This window comes from Corvus hawaiiensis, chromosome 1, assembly GCF_020740725.1.
Source record: "Corvus hawaiiensis isolate bCorHaw1 chromosome 1, bCorHaw1.pri.cur, whole genome shotgun sequence".
NCBI classification, from domain to species: Eukaryota; Metazoa; Chordata; class Aves; order Passeriformes; family Corvidae; genus Corvus; species Corvus hawaiiensis.
This window is the reverse complement of record NC_063213.1, coordinates 23,515,151-23,533,270: the sequence shown is the minus strand read 5'-3', so window position 1 is coordinate 23,533,270 and position 18,120 is coordinate 23,515,151. Positions and strand designations below refer to the sequence as shown.

Genomic DNA, 18,120 nt, shown 5'->3' with positions numbered 1-18,120 from the left:
TAAATTCAGAACTCCTACAACGGTATTCCCTTTCTTTGTTCCACCCTTTGCTGCTGCAGAAAAGCATGATATTCATAAGAAAATAATGGAAAACAAATCCCTTGATTTGATTTTCAAACTTTAACCCACTAAAATTGTTTCCTGTTGGTTTTTTTTTTTTTTCATCATTGGAATCCAAACACTCCAGGAGTTACAGATGCCATGTTCCACATAAGGGGAGCTCAGGACCTTACAGAATTTGGACTTTTATACACAGCATTTTCATTATTGTTTTCAGATGAGGTATAGTCTTTAAAACAGAAAGTAACAATGTAATTGGGGCCAGGCTTTGTTTCCAACTGTCCAGTCACTCACCTCTGACCAAAATGCTAAGCTTGGCTACCCCCTGTGAAAACAGGATTATGAAATGGAAAAACCTACAGACAATCTTTGAAATCTGCATACAAGAACTGTGCTAGATAAGAACCATACCAGCTGTCTTGATATAGGTTTATATTAATATACTGAGAAAGGTTACTCTAGAATTTTAAAAAATACCCAGCTTTACTCTCGTAGCATTTTGTAACTCAAATACAAGTAGTACCACTGAAATTCAGGTGTTACATAAAGAATGAAGAAGAAGTGTTTGGGCAGAGATACCGAAACAATGACCTGTGTAAAAAACCCACTTTGTCTGTTAGAAGCCCTTAAGTTTCTTCTTTCCTCAGTTTCCATACATAGAAGTAGAATAAGAGAATTTGGCATGATGGTAAATACATCATTATTTCTTAGATTATTTCTTAGGTGCTTAGACTCCACAGTTAGTAGCTGTCTTCTAAGTATCTTAGAATACTAAGCAAAGCAGAGGATTTCACCTGACAGCTGGTGTTTCCAGCTCTGCCCCATTCTGGATGTTATCAGCACTTCACAGAGAAAGCAGAACTGATGACGTGCCTGTGTACCAGGTACCTCAGCTGATGCATTCTTTCCCCTCCACACCCAGCAAATGCAACTTCTACAATCACTGAGTGAGCGCACTGCCTTTTTTTGCCATGCTCACTAAGGATAGACAACACAGCAGGTAGTTATGCAAAGAAATAATGTGTCAAGAGTCCTAGGCAGAAAGATACAGAAAGTAGTGGTCTGAGGTTACAGGAGTACAGACCCCACGCAGATGGGCTTCCCACTGCCTTTAGTGAGCTAACATTGAGGAACTGTGGCAAGAGTTTCAGCGTAAATGATAGAGGTCATAGCTTAAGACAGGTCTCTTGTTAATCAAAAGAAGCCACTCAATTAAAGTAAAAACCTTTCCAAAATAACTGGTTTTAAAACTGTGTTTGTATTCTTCAAGAAGAAATTTAGTTTTCTACCACTTTAGGCTTTTCTCATTTAAAAACCTGATTTCACATCATAGAACCTTAGGGTTTTCCTACTAGGAAATCAGTCTCATTTCATTAGTTGTTAATTATATCTACCCTTTCCAATTCCAAGCAAAAGTAATGCATTATCAGTTAAGAGATATCCTTAAAATCTTTTGTGTGTGTGTTATTCTATTAAGAATGGAACTAGCACAGTTAAAAATGTCTAGCACAATTGATTTATCTGTGCCTCTCTGGTGAAAAATGCCTTTCTGTAGCTCCCTGAGCCACAGGGACACTGACCTTCCCTCTACTCAATCTCTGAAAATAAATCTCCAGTGGTCAATTTTGCTTTGCAAAAATCACAGTAACATCAAGACGTCTCCCCATACAAAAAGATTATTGCCTAGTTCCCTAAGTTCAAGACTGCATAAATCTTTCACATGTCAAGACAAGTATTGGCCATTTTTTTATCCCTTTTCAGCTGAGAAGTAACAGAAATCTGAGCAACTAAGGTAAGATTTTAGCATTCCTCAAGCCACAGAGAATCAGAAACTTGTGCATGTGACATGTCCTTCTTTTGACAGATCAGGTAAGGACAATGCTACTGAACACTTGAACACAGTAGATACAACTGCCCATTTGTTTGCAGGTCTTTTCATAGAAAGATGTGCAATGTTTACCAGCTTTGTACTTTGGAAGGGGTGTAAAATAGAAAACAAAGTTCTGAAGTCCTCAGATACATCTTCTAATGGTACCAGGCCTGATTTTTTGTCCCTTAAAGTGTGACTCACAGGGAATCAATTGCATCTCTTAGTTTACTGTTGAGTGAAGAAGATTGGAACAGACTTCTGGCAACTTTTGATGACTGCAACACATTAAATCTGAGAGCCCTAAAACTATCTACCTAACAAGGAACAATAAAATAGTTTTTCTAGCAGCTGAGGCACTCATAAGGGAAAGAGCTGAAGGATACCTGTGCTTGGTAACTACGTGCTTGGAACGCAACTACTCTAACAGGAATCAGCCCTTCAGTCTGCAGGAAAAAACCTTCCCCAACAGCCAAACACACCTCCCCAGAACCCATACAGGATCCCAGACGGAAAGCCTGACTAACGCTAGAAGTTTGAGATCGTTTTTCCTGGGGCCTGCGTGCCCTGTTCGGGGACTCCCCTCGGCGATGGGTGGCTGCCGTCGGCGCGATGCTGGAGGGGACCAGCGGTCCTGACGCTGTGCCCGGCCCCGCCGCCCGCCCAGCGCTGCCGAAACGCTCTCGCTGCGAAGCCGCCGCTCTGCTCGGGATGGAGAGCCCCGGAGGGAAAGCGATCCCCGCTGCGTCCCGACCCGCCGGCAAGGGACGCCCGGAGACCCCCTCCCAAAGGGACGATCTAGCCCAAAGTGGGGGTGCTGCCACCTTTCCCGAACTTCAACCCCACGCCCCAGCAGAAAGCAGTGCCCTCGGGGGCCGCGCACACGCGAGGATGCTCAGCCGGTCCCGGTGCAGCAGTCCCGGGGCGGGAGCGGCCACCCCGCCAGCCACTTACCCCAGAGCAGCAGGACGGGGAGCTGCCGCCGGCGGCTGCCCTGCGCCTCCATCCCGGCGCGGGCGGCGGCGAGCGGCCGCGGGGGACGGAGCCCGCATGGGGCAGCCGATCCGCAGCCGCACAGGGCCCGAACCCGCCTCAGCCCGCCCGCCGGGGACGCTCCTCTTCATGCCTCGGCGTCCAGCCCCGAGCGGCGGCGGCAGCGGGGGCGGGCCCGCCGGGGAGCCGCTCCCCCGCCCCCGGGTGCTCCCAGCGCCGGCAGGGCGGACCCGGCGGCCGGGCCGGGCCGGGCCGGGCCGGGCCGGGCCGGGCCGGGCCGGGCCGGGCAGGGGCAGGGGCAGGGGCAGGGGCAGGGGCAGGGGCAGGGGCAGGGGCAGGGGCAGGGGCAGGCACGTGTGAGTGTGCTCTGTGTGCAGCCACACGAGCGGAGCCGTGCTGCCCGCTCCTCCGAAAGCTACGGCAGTAAGGATGCCGCTCTCAACCCATCCGTCTTTAGGGGGAAGGCACCTACCCCGTACGGGGAAGGCTCTGGTCTTAAGTGTCAGAGGGATTCAGGGACTCTTCACCCCTTGCCCTGGGAGCCAGAGCAGCTTCTCCCCTCCTATCACAACATCCTGGCGGTGGGGGTGAAGGCATGAGGAGCTGGAAGGCCACCTGTGTTAGCCCACCTGCGTTAGCCCACCTGCAGCCCTTGCATGGCACCAACATGATTGAGTGCTCAATATTTACTGAACATGGGCAGCGAGCTGGCTGACCCCACATAGACCCAGAACAGCCTGAAGTTCTAAGATGCTAAGTGTATTTTTATGTTGCCATTTCATCTTTGCCTGTCTCTTTTCAGAGATGGTACAGCTCCTGATTTTCATCAATATTTAAAGACTGTGTTCCTGGAGCTTTCTGTCTAGGAAATCGGCCTCTCCATCAAGAAACACCAGACTGGGAAGCTGCTTAAGGCAGCTTTTCTTACCTAAAAATAATTGTATTGCTCAGTAACAAAGACCCAGAGTGTTGTTCTAGGTACCTGGACACTCCACCTCAATAACTGCCTTTTAGTAGAAAATTAAATCACTACCATTATTAAAGGTCAAATGTACCATAAAATTTCAAATTTCAAAAGAGATTTTCAAGCCACACACAAGAACAAAGGGTACTTTTATGTATCAGTCAGGTTGTTCACGTTGACTTTGTATGTTTGCATAGCACAGTGCTTCCAAACACTTTTGGAGAGTGGGACCCCAACACAGTAGCAGAATTATGCATTGCATGTGCCTTTGTAACCATTGTTCCACTACACAACCTTTGTCTGATTTATGTTGTTATCTGGGCTGAAGGAAATGGAAAACTTTGGAAACCACAGAGAAGGCCGGGAATCCAATGGTGAAACAGCTCTGCAGACATTTGTGTCAGTTAGAATGAACCTCCTATCACTTGTGTGCCACTTTTTCCACTTATCTGGAAGCAAAGCTTGTAAAATACCATAAACCATAAATAAACCATAGCTCAGGGAAATCATCCTTCAGCAGAGGGGCTGTCGTTTCTGCTTTGTAAGGAGTGTTTGCAAGCTGCCCCTGCCAGAAGGAACTGCAGCGAAGTGACAAGCGTGAAGGCACATACACCACAGACTTGTTATACCATCTATAGCATCCTTTCTAACAGTAAGATCTTCATTTCCATCACAAATTCCATTTCTTGCAAATCTGAAAATACAGTTAGTATTTTCAAAAATTTAGACGGATCTCCAGGAGGTTAAGTATTATGCCTTATATGGAATATTACATGTTTAAAATGTTTTAAAAATTACAGTATATTATACAGTATAAAGGCAATATTTTTTGTAACACATATGGAGATAATGCTGACAGGTTTTTTTACTTCAATTGTATTTGTTTTCTTTGCCTGTTTCAGATGAGAAACTGGCAAAGTGAGTGTTACTTCTTCCAACTCTCAAGATTCAGCAAGCACTTCCCATTTTGTGCTTGCAGGACATAGTTTGAAGGTGCAAACAGTATTTCTGAGGTAGGACAAATAGGCAGAATTTATAAGTGAATGCACTAATTCAGCCTGTTGCACTGGATCACAAGCCAGCTATGCTAGGTGATATCTTCAGCAATGTGGTTTAAAATGAGTAAGTCTGATTCACATTTGAACAAAACTGTGACAGCGTTAGAACGATCAGCAAGAGGGTTCAAAAAACTTAGGCTCTTTGCAGTTTTTCAGTAAGATTGCCCACTCCCCACCCCCCTCTATTGCAGTAATGCAAATAGATTCACTCCCGAATGACTGCAAAAAACCTTTTTTGTTCTGCAAATCTGCCTCAGTAGCATTATGTACCTACACCAGCAGTAGAAATCCAATTCACCTTTGAATAAGAAATACCAGAAATGTCCTTTGCTGTACAAAGCTCTGAATCCCATCCCTGACAACACACACCAGGAGTGATCTCAGAACCACAGTCTGTTGTAATTTCAGGACATACAACCTCACACTAACCCTGTCTTGGGTACCCTGAAGACAGTGCTGTAATCATGTTACTTCAGGTATTGTTCTGAAATGCTTAAGTCTGCTAACAAGATACTGAGTAAAAGAAAATACAGCGACAGACATGTAGGTAGTTGTTTCAGTATGGAAAGTTCCTGAGGAGTCCATGGTGGGAAGAGATGGAAGAAGTCAAGTTGCCCATGACAGATATTATTGCCAGCACTAGAGTGTTCAGAATGGTGCAAGATAAAGTAATAAACTTTCCTGCTCCAGGGTTTAACTGATTCAACAGAAACTGAAAAACAATAAAATAAATTAATAAAAAGCTGAAGATATTACACTACAGAAAGCAACATTGCCTTTCATTGTCACCTCAAGAACTGGCCCAGAGAGAGAGGCTGCTTGCCTGTATAGAAAGACTTTGCTCAGTGTCAGATGAAAAGCTTTCTTCACCTTTTCCTAGCACAGCAATTTTGTATAAAAGAAACATTAAGATTTCAAGACCACGTTTTAATGGGATTGCTTGCTGGACTGAGGTTTGAAAAAGTAGGTTCAGTTCGCCTGTGGTTTTAAACTAAAGTAGGTCATCCTTCCTATTTAGTGCTCCTAGAAGCATGCCTTTCCTGCTCCAGAAATTAAAAAAAAAAAAAAAAAAAGGATCTGCACATTATTAAAATAATTCCTGTCTTTTTACCATCAATATAGGAAACGTAAAAACATGCTAAACCAGTCCCCCCAGTTAAAAAACAGCTTTTTCGGCAACTCAAAGGCCCCACTGTGGTATATTGGCTGCACATAATACCCAAATTGAGTTTACATCAGTCAAATCTGATGAGCTGAAACTCTTTATGTCTACATTACTTGAACTGAAGGAGGGGAAAAAAGAACATTTTTGTATGTAAAGATCTTAGACTTTTGTACATAAGAGCAGTCATGGAATAGAGAAGCACACAAGTATCTTGCCAGCCTTCTAAAGCTTAAATTTTAAGCTGTGTGTGGATGTGCTCTGTGATTTCAGCAGGGTTTCCATGTTCAGAGCAAAGCATCTAGGCAGTGTTCACATGTTCCAGACTACACTCTATTTCAGAAGTGCTGAGCTGTGAGTATTTAGCACCTCTAAGACCTCTAAGCACCTCTTATTTTACATACCTGGCTATGACATGACAGCCTTTCCACAGCACAGCATGTGGGCTTTGTTTGAAGGAAGTGGAATATTCAATTACTTTGTTTCCATACTAGTTTCTAGTACAGTAAATTGTCTTGATAAAAAAACCCCACACAAACTACTTCTGTACCCTTCACGATCAACATCAATACCTACCAAACAAAAATTTAAAATTCCACAAGTGTTATGATGCAGGTCAAGGGAAAGCAGACAGATTTTATTGAATGATGGCAAATGCCTCTTCCCTCTCTCTGGAGGTAAGCTCCCTATTCAAGGGTCCTCCACCAAGGCACCTGCCCCTTGTTTTACAGCCAGCAGTGCAAAATGCTCCCATCAAAGGACCCAAGTGCAAATCTGTAGGAACTGGGATGTCTTGCTCATTCCTATGTGTTGTTCTTTTACCAAAAGGAGTATCCCAAGACCACTGGTGACTGTACATCATGCACATCGTAATCTTCTCTTCCTGTTGTGCACAGCTGTTCTTCTTTTTCAACACCAGCCAGAAGCTTTGTTAGAACAGAAAATCTTCGTAATTTGGCCCAGGGATGGGAAACAAATCATGCCTTCATTTTTAATGTAAATGTGAACATTAGCAAAAGGCACACAATGCTCTATTCCTTCTAGACTAAATAAAGCCAAAACTAATTTAAAAGGTTTTAAACACTTCACTGTCAGTTATGTTCTTGAGGCCCTGACTTTTTACTCAGAAATTAATTTAGTTTTTCGTGACAGGCTGGCTGAGCAGTTTGGAAAATGCTGGGAAAGAATATACAGACTGTTTCCCATACATGGTTGTGTCTCTGAAAAAAAACTCAGCTTGGAAAATCAGGGAGAAAGATAAAAGAAGAGAAATGGAAACGCACACCACTGGTTGGGGTTTTTTCTCTTTTAGAAATAATAACACTGTTAGAATTTATTTTCGTACAAAATATTACAGAGCTGAAGGCTGACATATATCTGAAGGAACATTCAAGGATCATTTTATAATCATTGGAACTCAGCTGACTCCACAGAGATTGGTGAGATAGCAACATAAACCTACTGCAAGAGAAAGCAGCAAAGCCTATTTGAGTTCAGTCTGAGCACAGGATTTCTGATTCCACATGTGGGCTCTGATCAGTGCAGTTATGCACCAGCATCTCCTTAGCATGACAACAGACTAATTGTCCTTCCTAGGTGCATGAATGACTGGCATTAGGGTTGAGCAAGACAGATCCTAGGACACTTCTTAAATGAGAAATTCCATAAATTTCCATTCCATGGAAAAATGCAGCACTATATAAAATGGAAAATATTACTATAGTAAATATAACGTTATTTGGCAGCACCAAATGAGTGCAATACATAACATTTCTAATTATCTAATTCTTAGTATAATTGTCCTTCTAAAGTAAAATAGAAAATAAAAAAAATAAATCATAACATGTTTTCATTAAGGCTGAGTTCAACCTACTATTGCATTCACAAGTATTTCTATCATAATAAATCATCCTATTTTAATCTTGTCATCTTTACAGTCCCAAGGCAAGCCCAGTTCATGCACAGAACACTTACATCTCTTTCACTGACACATCTCACAGCATGTGCTACAAATTGCATAAAATGTGAAAGCAGGCATAAATATTGCCTCTTGCTGTTTTACTTGACCAATTTCCCTTGGAGTGCCACGGTGCAGAGCCCCAGGTTTCATTACTTGAGGAGAAGACCCCTTCATCATTCACTTTATTAGTACTGCCTCCCTTACTCCTGACTGAGAAGATATGCACAGTAAATACTTTTAATTATTAACGAGAAATTTGGAGAAAATTTGTTGGCAGTTGCCTGAAGAATATCACTGATTGTCACTGCCATTGAAAAAGGGGAAGGGAGGAAAGAAAGGTGATGTGTCAAAGACACCATTGCTTGTGTTTTCTGTCTCTTTCATAAATCTGTCCAGGTACTGCAAATGTATCCATTCACAAGGGTTCTTTTACCATTTGACCGCATACTTTCATGTCTTGGGATTCCCTCCAAATTACCTCAGTGAAGGACACCAATTATTTCCCCCACATAGGAATGAAACTGCTGTTTGCATTTACAAGTGCCTCAATTAAAGGTTTAATTGAGTTTGTTGCACTTTCAGAAGGGAGAGCATCTGCTCGGGTTCTGCTGACCTCAAATGACAGAGAATATCTCAATGTGACAAGTGACCATAGCTCTCATTTGAAAAAATGATGTTTCTCAAACATCTGGGGCAGCACAGAAATAAGAACAGGACACAGGTGGGAACAGTGGGTTGAAGATTTATCTTGGTAGCACTCACTATCTTTGTATTGTATCAAACAGCAGTGTAGGCTGCTGAGACTGGTGTGCTCAATCTCTGATTCACTGAGAACTAACTTTAATTTTAAGGAAATTCCTGCTATTATTAAGAAAAGTAAAGTGTGTATTTATGCATTAGGTAACATGAAATAATATCAATCCTCAGATGAAAGTAGAAACTATTGAAGAAAGGAAATACTATCTTTTCAAATGTTTACTTTTTATGAAAGGTTTTGTTCATCAAAAATGTACCTTTAACAGAACATGTAGCCCTTCATATTTAATTGAACTGCTGTAAAAATCTCTCGCTGTTTTTGGCTCTAATAGTAGAATGATCTGCATCTCTTGGAAGTACCAGTTAAATCTTAGTCAGGATCCCTTCTTACCATCACTTCTTTTTATTTTAAATTTAGAAAAGATCAAAAACAACAAAATGAGGTAACAATAGTTCCCATAACAAATTTACTAGATACTAAATTTTTCCATGGAAGGGAAGTGAACAAATAATATAGATGAGCAAAAGGGCTTTAAATAATCGAGATTAACTGACATAGGCAGCTATTTTGTTGGCAGACACAGATATAAAATATTCCAAAGGCGAGCTATCTTTGGCATTGTCTCCAGGGATTTCTAAATCAGAGGAAGGATGTAAGTGGATGACAGGCACAGCAGGTGGTGTACCACTGGCCCACATGCACACTTGCCATTTCCAACTACTGTATCAGCTACTGAGTTTCAACTCGATGATTTCAGGTGGAATTTACTGCTTGACCTTAGCAGAGTACAATGCTGCACTAGAGGAAGTGAGAGCTATCGGAGAATATGAAATCTCCCCCAGCCCGAAAGCCAAACCAAGATTGAAAGTTCACAGTAAAGTCAAACAGTGTAGAACACATCAGAGGTAGGGGGTTTTTTGCACTACTCTTACAAGAGTGTCATTTGCCTTAATTATACACTAGAGGTTCAAATAAATGTGAGTTTCAAAACCAATTCCAAGCAGAATAACCCAGAACAAAAATAATTATAACATTACATAATTATAATTCCCCAAAAGTGCTTAAAGTGGGGGGAAAAAAGAATCCTAAATATTTAATCAAAAACCCAAAACCCATTCACACTGTAAATTAAGCAACTACTTTTAAAAAACAGTATTACCTCCAAATATTTTAAACTTGCTCTGTCTTCTACACATATGTCCCAACTCTTCCTCTATCAGAACCATGGCTGTTAATTCTTTTGTCTGCTCTTCAGAACACTGCTATTCTTAATTCTGAATAAAGTGAAGGCCTATGACTGAACTTGTGATGAAAGCTGTGTTCACGTAAGAAATTCTATTTCTTAAATGAATACATTTCCTTTAAGAGATTCCTTGTAATATTTCTTTCTTTCTGGGAGAAATAAATAAAAAAGATCTGTCCTGGTTTCAGCTGAGTTAGTTAATAGAGTTAATTTTCTTCTTAGCTGGTACAGTGTGATGTTTTGAATTCAGTATGAGACTGATGTTGATAACACACTGATGGCTCAGTTGGTGCTCAGCAGTGCTTAACCTGAGCCAGGGGCTCTTCAGGTTCCCGTGCTCTGCCAGTGAGGAGCTGGGAGGGAAAATGGCCAGGACAGCTGACCCAAACTGGCCAAAGGGATATTCCAGACCACAGGACATCATGTCCAGTATATAAACTGGGGGGAGTTGGCCAGGAGGCACCGATTGCTGCTGGGAGATGGGCTGAGCATCAGTCAGTGGGGTGGTGAGCAATGGTGTTGTGCATCACTTGTTTCTATTTGTTTTTATTGCTCCTTGTCTCTCTTTTCCATTACAATTGTCAGTAGCTGTAGTAGCACATTTTATTTTGTTTCGATTATTAAACTGTTCTCAATTCAACCCATGAGTTTTGCCTCTTCTTTCCAATTCTCTTCCCACTGGGGTGAGGGTAGTGAGGTGACAGCTACATGGCTCTTAGTTGCTGGCTGGGATTAAACCAAAACAGACATTTTTGGTGCCCAATGTAGGGCCTGGAGGATTGAGATAACAACAGATCCAATCAGAGCTTGTTAAAACAAATTTTAAGGAACCATTGAATTCGTTTAATTGTTGCTGGTCACCACGTTGTTTCATTTGCTCTCTGCATGTGTGCTCACAGGCCCGTTATAGAACACTGTTCTTTATGCACACGTCCCCTGTGGTGATGCCTGGGCTAAAGCTGTTCTTTGCAGCAGTGGTTTATGACATGATAGAATCGCTGGTCATTAATCAAATCCTGTGTGCTCGGCACTGCATCACCTCTGAACCTCGGGAGCCATCTAGTGGGAACTGTGAACAATCACACCGTTTAGCTGTTGCTCGTAGCGTCAAAAGGACCTTAATTTCCTAAACATTTATTTAATTTCTCTGTTTTGCTGAGTATGAATATGACAGTTTGCGAGATGATCTCAGAAAGCCCAAGCAGGAGATTGTTCCTCAGGTAAACACTCCCAAGGATTTACATTAAATCTGTATGTGTAGGAGATGGGCAGGGATGTTTCCTGCAATAATAACACATGGATTTACTTTTCTCAATTTTTTTTTTTCTGGAACCTAAAAAATATTAATTAATTGATAGCAGAGCTTCCATTAAACTCCAAAGATGCTGATCTTCTATGGAATAATGTGCTGATCAAACAGTAAATGACAAGACTTAAGCAGGGAAGCATTAATATTATCTGGACATCATATTAATGAATTTCCTTAATCAAAGAAATCCTTTGAAGGGAATTTTCTTCATCAGATAAGAGAAAGTAATTATCGGCGGGGAGAGGATGTGGGTCACAGCAGAAAGGATGCCATACTCTACCAGGGAGAGACACCCCGTGGTGCACAGCCTGAACTGCCATTCCTGCAGCCATCTGCAAAGAAACAGCAGGATGAATCATATACAGGGATTAAACAATTGCTTATAAAGCCATCTCTTTTAATAATACAGGTAACAACAGGAAAGATCTGATGTAAAAGTGGCAATTTCTGTTTCCAAAATGCCACTCACAAAATTAACTTCATCTTTTAAGCTCACAAATCTTAGTGTTGATCTTTTTCGTGCCTTCCTCTCCCCTTGCCTGAGATGTGACTGTCCATGCATCTAGAGCTCTCATTCTGTCACATCCTCTATTAAATTCACAATAAACGTTTTTTGCCATCAGTGCCAGGCATCTCATCACATTAAGAAAATCCTACTGCCTAAAGTTGTTTTTTGCAAATTTCTTGTCTTCACTTAAAAGAACCTTCAAAGCCCTCCCCTCCTCTGCCTTTTGCTGACACCTTTGTACACCTTGTACACTTACATTTGTACACTAGACCTTCTAATTCCCAGACAAAGGATATGGAGGAAAATCAAGGCTTTCCCGACTGTAAGAGCCAAAAGAACTCACAGCCACAGAGGTCACTGCAGCTTTGGTCAGGTGTGGCCTCATGATGTACCCAAGCTGCCTGTTGAGGTCTCAGCTCCTCTGCTGCTTCCACCCAGGGGAGGCCATGCAGCAGATGTGCCTCAAAAGGCAGCATGTTAACTGGCCCCTCTCTGCAACTAAGAAAGCAGCCGGGCCCCAGCCAAATTGCTCAAAAGAAGTTCTGCCCTCAGCAGAGCAGAGGTGCTGCTCCATGCTTCTCTGAAGGTGTTCAGAGATGCCCCAGAAACAGGAGGATCAAGTAGGGTTGCTGCGAGGTAGGTGATTTTTCTAATACAGTCAAAGGACAGCAAGGAAAATGGGGCATTTTATTCTTTAGAGGGTTTCCTGATGATTCCCATGTGTGTTGGAAATAAACACTAATTGAGGGACTTTTCATTAGGACGTGCATGGTGCCTGTAGCTTTGGGAAGGCAAAAGATAACACAGGTTTACATTTTCTTCCAAATCTACCAGGCCCCTAAAAATGCAGCCACTCCCTTGCCTGGTTTTATCAAAATGGGCTTAGCATAAATAGTTTAATCTAATGGAGATAGGAGAAGGAGAGGTTAACATGGACTGTGTTCACAGAAACAGGCTGAAGGACAAATACATGTGCCTTTATATTGGGAGCTCCATTGGACTGAATCTCAGGCTCAACTGAAACCAATTTGATGGCAACTGAAAGAAAACCTCAACACTTGAAGAATCTGAAAAGATTATTTCTCAATTCTCAATTCTCAAAGCATTAAAAAGGTAACGAAATATATATATTTAAATTTTTCCATTAAATGAGTATTTCTGAACATGAACAGCATGAAGGTAAGCTGTAGTTTAATAAAATCAGCTGCAAAGCATATGGTTGAGCAGCCTCTGCTGTCTTACATTCTACATGGTAATGCTTCCAGGTAAGACCATTAATGCCACTGACTTAAAATCCTCTGACTCATTTAACTTAGTAGCTTGGAATAAATGTCCATGATCTTCCTGAACTACAATGCTAAAACCTCATGCGTTATTCCACCCACATTTCTCATCTTTACAGGCAACAGTTACATACTGAATATACATTTTAAACTTTCAGCTCCCTCTACTGTGCAAACATAAAAAACAAAAACAAAAACAAAAACAAAAACAAAAACAAAAAAACAAAAAAACCCCACCCCAGGAGTAAATAGATTTAGCCCAGAAATAATGTAAGGAAATACTTACAAGTTAAATTTTGTCTCCTCCTCTGTTAAGAAGCTAGGTTTTGAGCTTGTTCTGTTCTGATATCCAGGAATCAGGCATTATGAACCTAATTTTGAATTACCCTAGGGCACAACATCACAATAGAAGAAGTGGCCAAGCCTCACTGCATATTCCTTTAAAAACTCAGTAGAATGCACTGGACTTAAATATTTAAAGAACTTCATGCAGCAGTCAGCTGTGATTAGGGCACATCAGTGTGCTTCAATGTACATGTTGCACTGGTGAACAGCTGCCTCTATATACATCATACCAAAATATCAAGCTTCTGCAGAAAACAGCTCCAAAAGCACTTTCAAAGACACAAAAGGTTCCAAGTGGAAACAGGACTTTATGTTGATTTATGAAAGAGAATGAGAACTTAAAAGAATGAGTGAGGATTGATACCGACCACACACAAAGGAAGAAGTGCATGGTGCCATTTTCAGAGTAGGTCATGCATCAATGACAAGCACACTTTTTGACTTCCAAAATGTGCTCTGCCACTGTGTATCTTGGCCAGAGATGCATGAAAAGCACTCTAGTGCTTGCCCTGCACTTGTATTGGACACAGGGAGAGCTGGGAAGCAGCAGCAGTGAACAGTGCAGCAAGTCTAGAACTCTTCCAAGCACAGGCTCTTTTGCACAAGGAAGAACTTCTGGGGAAATGGAGCCAAAGGAATAGCAGAGCTCCCTTCCATTCCAAGCTTGCAATGGGCAAGAGAGCCAAAATACCAAACCACTGCAGGAAACAGAAACAAACAAACAAAAAATAAATACAACTTTTATTAAGCATTAATGAAGCTTATAGTTCTGCTTCATTAGGAGCAGGTTAGCTGGTATTCAAAAAGCAAAATAATGGAAAGCATAACCAAGGTTGTCTTTTCAGTGTGTAAAAACTTCTACAGCAAACAAATAAAACTCTAACAAGTAAAACCAATGCTGTGTGGTGGATCTCAGGCTAAGAGAAACCTTCAGCCCAGTGAAGAAGAGCATGGGAAAGGAAGAGGCAGCAGCTCAGTGCATGATTTCCCATAGTTCAGAGCAGAGGCAATAGGAGAAAAAAAGCACTTCTGACTGAAATATTGGGAAGGAAGAAAAAAATTACCACCATCTTCTTTTCATTATGAATTCCCAGAACAGATATGTGTCTTTAGATGTGTGAATATTCTCAGTTCTGGAATTTCAAATACTTTAAAGTTGAGAACAAGGTGGAGATTTGCTCATATTCCACAGAGAGAAATAATTCATCTTTGCTCTGGACAGACAAGAGGTGCTCCCCTTAAAAACCTGTGATCCTATGTTGAATAAAGTCTGCATATTCTACTTCAGATTAAAACTACCTTTAGGATTATTTTATAAAAATTTATTGGGCAAAATTAAGCAATATCAATGCAGTTGTACATTAGACAGCAAACTATCTTTAACTTCAGTACCTGGAAGAATGACAGAGAAGGTCAGGCTGGGTACTATTGAGAGACTTTTAAAAAATAATGCAATCATCAGTCACAGTCAACATGTTTTCTTCAGAAGCAAAGCTTCTTTGTCTAGGTATAAGACTATTAAAAAAACCCCTACAAAATAATGCTTACAGTTGCTGCTTTTAGGATTAACCAGAGGCAGCTTTGAATATTTGGCCACACATTCATTGAAACAGGTGTTAAATTTCCCTCATAAATGATTATCCTACACACAATAATGTTCACACAGGGTACTTTTACTTGAAGGCAATATGGAGAGAAGGTACAATGTTCCTTCCCTTGTTTCTTTGCAAGGTAGTTCATACAGTCCTGCTCTGTTGTTGACTGATGCATTTTTTAAGGAGAGAAAGAGGAGCTTAGTAAGCAAAGTTCATACTTGTTCAGAAGAATTGACCTGTAGCCCATATATTTTGAGTTTAAGAATATTAGTTTAAAAGGTGTAGCCATTTTTAAATATTGGGAAGCTGGTTTCAGTTTCATATATGACAACTTTCTTGCAGCAGTAGTGCTTATTTGCCTTTTTCTATTGATAGTCTTTTATGTTGTTCAGGTAGCTGTCTCCAAGTACATAGCTGGTGTGCTGCTTCTTCCACAGTAAGAATCTTACTATCACCTTTTTTCCCATTGCTTTTTTCAACTGCTCTGTGTGTGGCGAAAACATAATATGACTTAAATTATGAAGAGATCAGATGTAGCAAAGGTCATTTATAGAGATTTCTTACCTGTATTTCAGTTTCATGAAGTTTGTCAAAGGAGAGTAATTATTTCCTATGTACTAAGTATTTCACTGAACTCAGTACAGTTACTGAATAGGGGAGTTTAGCATTTCAACAGCAGAAAGCTCTTCTGGCAATTCTTACCCTGCAAGAGAGAAAGATTTGCAAGCGACGGCTGCTGAATAAAATATGTCCCAGTTACTGAAATGAAAATATGCTAATGAATAAAAAAATACAATATGGTGAATAAAACATGGTACTGAATAAAGCATGGTGAATAAAATACAAATTTAACAGTCCTTTTCTTTTTATTAGAACTAAAAATTCAGCCTTTAGTGTCTCTGTGATACTCATTATTGCACTTTGTATTTAGAACATTTGTTTGAATAGGGTGATAATGGTTTTGATTTTATGTGGGGTATGCCCAGCCCCTGCCCTGGAGGGATCTCTGCTGAGATAAGAGATTTCGCAACCCTTCACGCACAACAGATTTTAACCAATAAATGAAATAAAGGAATGAATTTGGAAACAGAGAGGTTTCCTAAGGCTTGAGAGGAATACAGTTTTTTCCCCACTCTGTCCCAGAACGGAGCAGAAAGGACAGAGTCGGTGGTAGCATCAGGAAAATTTCGAGATATCCAATTAGTGAAAGATTTGAGATTTTTCTTAGAAAGAATACCTGTAGAGATTTTAAAGTCAGGTTTTAAGAGAAGGGTTAGAAGAAAGGGGTATAGGTCTCTCTCAGATTGGGAAAGGCTGGGTTTAGCTTGCCTATGTCCCATCTTAGTTTCTCCCTCAGCAGAAAAAAAGAGAAAAAAACCCCCAAAATTACTTAAAGTTGCGCACAAGAAAGAGGAGGAGAGCCCCAAGTTTAAACTTACAAATCCCGTTTTCTGGTGAGGCTGGCTCCTAGAAAGGTCTGCTGGGGGGATGGTCTGGCAGTTCGATCCTCAGGGACTTCAGTCCTAGGTGGGAGGCAAGGGTCTCGAACTGTCCCCGTCCAAAAGGCCTGCTAAAACGTAGGTCTATCTTCAGAGGAGCAGCACACGAACGGCTGGTTCTGTCTTGGCGTGTCAAGACACAGCTCAGGCCAGGTCCGGGGTCCGGGGTCCAAGGCTGTTCGGGCGCCAGTTATTACAGCTGGTGATGGGGGGTCAGCGGCTCTGACCCAGGAAGAGGTGACCGGTCTGGGGAGATGGTCCCGAAAGGAATCGCCTTCCCGAAGCCCGGTGTCTTCCTTCAGCTGCTGGCAGGAGGGCCCTTGCAGAAGCTGTCAGCTCTTTAGTGATTATCAGCTCGTGATTCCAGCTCAGCTCTGCAGGGCAGCCTCCAGGCCAAGCCAGACCAGAGAGAGAGAAGAGGCTCGTGTGGCTGGTTCCGCACGAAGGTAGCTTTATTGTTGGTCCCCTCCGGCGAAGGGGAAAGACAGGGATGAGAACCCTCTGAGTCCCATAGGGCCCAGAGGGCTTGCTTTTATAGGGATACAGGGGATCGGTAAAGGCCAATGGGTTACAGAGGATCTGCACAGGGTCTCCTAAAGGATTGTGGGTCTGTCTTTTCTCGCCGTGACCAAAGAAGTGGTTGCCTTTCCAGAGAGTCCTGCTGGGCGATTGCAAAATCTTTTATCTCAGCAGACATCCCTCCAGGGCAGGGGCTGGGCATACCCCACATTTTTATCCTGGTTTTGTTTTTCAGGGTTTTTTTCCTACATGCATCTCTTCTGTGTCTTTCACAAATAAACCTCAAGAGACTTTGAATATTCTTCTTCAGACACTTAAAGGAACATCATGAGCAGATGTGGTAGCAGGGAATTGAATACAACTCCATTCACAACACATCAGACATCTTCACTCCATTGACAGCTGTGTGGTTTCATTGTTGTGGTAGCTCCTGTCCTCTCTCTGTCTGGGCAGCCTTAGCTGCAGCTTAGAAGACTGTCTCCACCTCAAGGTGGTATGTAGTTAAGACTTTAGACAACTTTCTAGATAGACAGTACAAATGGACTTAGATCCACTCAGATCTGAACCCAGTGAAGTTGACAAGAGTCCCATAAGGAAGAAAAGGGAACACCAAACAGGATTCAATCAGTGTCTGTACTTGAAAGTATAAGGTAACTTTATATGGTTAGGTCATTGTAGCATTACCCTTCTTCTCTAATAGCTGCATTCCAAGTCCCACACACATGGAAAAAGGAAGAAAGAGCAGGTCCAAACCATAATCGCACTGCTAGGCCAAAAAGAGATGCAGGAACCCTTCTGAGAGAGGGCATAAATCCTTGTTGCAGTAAGTCAGGCAAACACCAAAATGCTAAAGCTTGACCTGTATTTATAACCAACAACAACAACCATAATTAAGAAAGAAACTGAAGAGAAAAAGGTGGGATATCTGAGAGCTAAAGCTCTAAAATAGTCATAGTGCTGAACCTCACTCTGCACCAAAACAAAAGCTATGTCATCTA

The 18,120-nt window shown here is 41.8% G+C and overlaps 1 protein-coding gene and 1 long non-coding RNA gene across 2 annotated transcripts in view; both read right to left on the bottom strand.

Annotated features, from left to right (window-relative positions):
* Positions 1–3,052, bottom strand: part of RAMP3 (receptor activity modifying protein 3) — a 40,673-nt gene extending 37,621 nt beyond the window's left edge. Inside the window, exon 1 of the mRNA XM_048296562.1 lies at positions 2,882–3,052. Coding sequence (XP_048152519.1) covers positions 2,882–2,933 — 52 coding nt within the window. The 5' untranslated portion in view covers positions 2,934–3,052. The remainder of the gene's footprint in view (positions 1–2,881) is intronic.
* A 4,361-nt stretch (positions 3,053–7,413) lies between these two features.
* Positions 7,414–16,864, bottom strand: LOC125322660. Its single transcript, XR_007202149.1, has 3 exons — positions 16,544–16,864; positions 15,669–15,807; positions 7,414–13,551 (listed from the first exon to the last, which is right to left on the bottom strand). It is a non-coding gene; the product is annotated as an uncharacterized LOC125322660 (long non-coding RNA).
* Positions 16,865–18,120: the final 1,256 nt, after the last annotated feature.